This window comes from Anguilla anguilla, chromosome 8, assembly GCF_013347855.1.
Source record: "Anguilla anguilla isolate fAngAng1 chromosome 8, fAngAng1.pri, whole genome shotgun sequence".
Taxonomy (NCBI): Eukaryota; Metazoa; Chordata; class Actinopteri; order Anguilliformes; family Anguillidae; genus Anguilla; species Anguilla anguilla.
In genome coordinates, this window is record NC_049208.1 from 42,629,499 (window position 1) to 42,633,129 (window position 3,631).

At 36.1% G+C, this 3,631-nt stretch overlaps 1 protein-coding gene across 1 annotated transcript; it reads right to left on the reverse strand.

The window, feature by feature from the left end:
- Positions 1 to 1,492: 1,492 nt before the first annotated feature.
- On the reverse strand, positions 1,493 to 2,878 carry LOC118234586 (trace amine-associated receptor 13c-like). The gene has a single exon (XM_035431219.1). It carries the CDS (start codon positions 2,747 to 2,749, stop codon positions 1,751 to 1,753), a length of 999 nt encoding a protein of 332 aa, XP_035287110.1. The 5' UTR covers positions 2,750 to 2,878; the 3' UTR covers positions 1,493 to 1,750.
- Between the last annotated feature and the right edge of the window lie 753 nt (positions 2,879 to 3,631).

A 3,631-nucleotide genomic window follows, 5' to 3' on the forward strand; every position in this document is an offset into this window, starting at 1 on the left:
AATAGTGCAGCAGCTTTTCCAGAACATCACAAACGCCATGATGAAAACCAGGGAACTAGCAAGGGCCAGGTACTGGTTGGACTGCATAGGGGACAAAACCCAGCCAAGACAGATCTGCAGCTTAACCCCCGCAGAAAACATGACTCCACCCCACAATATATCGATCCAAGAATGGCTAGGCCAGAAGGCTATATTTGTGAAGTTAAGACCTTCAGAAAGTAAAGGAAGTGACTGGTTCCATTTCTCAGTATTTGTAGATGTGGTCTTCCACCACTTACCTAGGCTCATTTTTATTGGTCTGCAAGTGCCACAGAAAATTCCAGTTTGTGTTCAGATTCGGAAATTCACAAGGTGCAAAACTTTACTTTCCGTAAAAAGTAAACAAAAGAGTTCCAAATTTTAACTGCAACCATAATTTAGATAAATTAGTCAACAACTACATAGGTAAATTAAAATGAATTAAAATGCATTTTAAAATATATATACCTGCTTTGTCATGCATAAAGATAACTTATTTCCAAACTATTCAATATTTTGTTTTTTAATGATGTGAAAATGTTTTTGTAATGTTATTGTAATGAATGTGAAATGATTCAGGATGAGAAGTAAAAGCCTGCGTATTGTGTTTAACTATATGAATGTATTTTTATATGTTTATAACAAAACTGTATGTAACTAATTGTGCAAAATGGAAAGGTTCTGAGAAGGAACAGAGTTGAGGGAGTCAGATAGATAAAGTTCTGGGGGTCCTGTCAAGTTTCAACTACAACAATTTCTGGTACAAAGGGGAAGACAAGAAGCTTGCCACAGGTGGCTGAGAAGGTCACGTATATGTAAACATGACTTGAAAGATACTTCGTAAATGAAGTAAAATTCATAGTTAAAAGTACACTTGCAATAGAATATAATCAGGATTGTATGCGAAGGCAGAAAAAGAATTTAGATTAAGAAGGGACACCCTCCCCTGCCGTGAGGTGCCAGGAAACTAGTTGTTTCGTCAGGGTTTCTGGAGTGAATCAAAAATGGTTTTCAGGAAAGCAGAAAGTAGGTATGGGCGGGGGAGTAAGAAAGTGTCATGCCATGCAAATCACCTCATAGAAAGATAGCTTACAGAAAGATATAAGAGGCAGAACTTGTAAACAGAAGTTTGAGACACTCTGTGATGAGTGCTGAGAACAGTTTATCCTATTTGGCCAAATACAAGTTATATTGCTGAATTACTCTGCGACCTGACTGAGTCACTTGCCTCTATTGAAGGTAAAATCCATGACCCTACACAGTAGGAAAAGTTCATTGGTTCATGCTGCTCACCATGAAAATGTCTTGTACCTCTAAAAGGACCTTATTTTATTATATTATATAAAAAATTACAAGAAAGGAAAACAGTAGAATTTTATCAAACTGTAGGAACAATGGGTTGTCAAGTGTGAAAACATACATAAAGTTTCAAAAAGACAAGGAACTTTAAAAAAGAACGACATCTTACAGGGAATTTAACATTTATTTACGTTTTAGAACAACTTCCAAAGAATGTTCATATGTAAGGCCTTTAAGGACTTTTTAGTCCACTGTACATTTGTAATGAAGTTTAAAAACACTGTTATAATAACATCATGAGGGCAATCAATGCTATGTTGGGTGTGTTCGACACTGCAAGCAGAGGGCTTTTTGACAATCTGTGTAAAACAAGGATGAAAAAATTTAAACTGGTTTATAAACATCACATTCATTTGACGTTCATCGGAGATTGTTAGGTTTCCCGTTGCACATTCAACATAGAAGACTCTGAGCCACATATTCTGAGTGTTAGTATGAGTTTAACAGACCTCTGAAACCATGGATAAAAAAGAGCATAAATGATTGGATTGATAGAAGAATTCAAATATAACAGAGGTACTGTAATTGAAATTGCAAGATCGACAGATTTGTTCTTAAAATAGATTTCAACGAATGTACTTACATAGTAGGGTACTGAACACAGAAGGAAGACTGCCACTAGAATTCCAAGGGATTTTGCTGCCTTCCTTTCAGAGGCCATAGAACCATGATCATTTTTTGGGCACTGTCTGACACTTCTAATTTTAATTGCATGCTTTTTAGCGATAGCAAAAATTTTCAAGTTTATAATTACAATCATTGAGCATGGTAAAACAAATGCAATTATGAAGTCAACAATAGCCCATACTTTATTAAATGTACCAACACACTCACCACATGTGATGTTTTCTTTCATGTCAGTAAAATCTCCATTGAAATAAAAAAGCACCATATTGTACATTAATGAATACAACCAAAGTATGACAATCATCCTCAAAGTTACATTCACTGTAATTTTCATGGAATAGTGAAAAGGGTTGGAGAGGGCAAGATATCGGTCCAATCCAATTAAAGCTACATTATAAACTGATATGCAAGTAAAGCAATAATCTGCTAACTTAAAACTTGTGCAATACAATATATCAAAGCACCTCCATTGATCTATCCACGTAAGAAAATAGACGGGCATCAGAATTACCCCAACAAGAAAGTCCACCATGGCCAGAGAGAGCACAAGGAAGTTAGTTGGTGTCTGAAGCTGCTTGAAGTGACAGATGGAGATGATCACAAGCAAGTTTCCACACACGGTCAGTGAGACAACTATCGCTACAGGCATATAGAGCAACACATCCACTGCTGTTGGTGATGTTTCCAAACAAAAAAAGTTTGAATAGACACAGGGTGTCTCTTGGTGCTCTTCTGTGAGATTCATGAAGGAAGAGGTTACAGTTTCATTGAACAATGAGACATTCTGTCCTTATACTTAATGTAGGCTATCTAAAAAGAGAATATCCTTTTGTGAATGTGCATAAACAGTGTTGCATAATGTAGCTTGCTGGTCTTGCAGGGTCCTTTTGGATTATTAAGCGCAGTAGAGTCACATTTATATAAAAGGGTTACCATTGGTTTTTTTTCTTTTTTTTCTTTTGGTGGTTGTCTATGAATCCCCATCAGATTAAATTAAATTAATTGTACAGGGGGTTGCGTTAAGAGACCAAGATCAAAACAGGGAAATGTAAGTGATGTAATCAAATAATAAAATAAAAGAATGGGTCAAGACAAAGAGCTTTCAACTGAACACTTGTTGATTCCATAATTACAATGGTAACAGAGTGGATTGCATCCAGTCACTTGAATTATCTTGGAGCTCACGGAAAATTAAGAAAAACTTGACAAAAATTACATTAGTTTAACAGAAGCTCTTATCCAGAGCAACTTAAAATGGAGGAAAACACAAGTTCATTCACTTAAACTCATGAAAGTGCTAGACCTGGTTTACATAATTCCCAGACTAGCGGATATGAATGTACCATCACTGAAGCAGTCAGGCAAATTAACTAATTAACTATGCTTACAAAAAGCCTAAATACACATGCTGAGCACATACAGATTACATCGAAAATAAGTCCTAAGAAGAGAAACCTATGGCTAGGAAAATTATGAAAAGCTGAACTACTACAAAGGATTCTTCAGGTAGGGGATGAGAGGAGAACCAAGATGCAATCTGAAGAGGTGGGTCTTCAGTTTATCATTTTGCATCTGAAGGTACACAACAATTAATGTAAAGATGCACAACATTTCTCCTGTCCTGATC

What these genes read in the sequence shown, in the direction of transcription:
- LOC118234586 (XM_035431219.1), bottom strand. Translation starts at nt 2,749, where the DNA reads ATGAATCTCACAGAAGAGCACCAAGAGACACCCTGTGTCTATTCAAAC.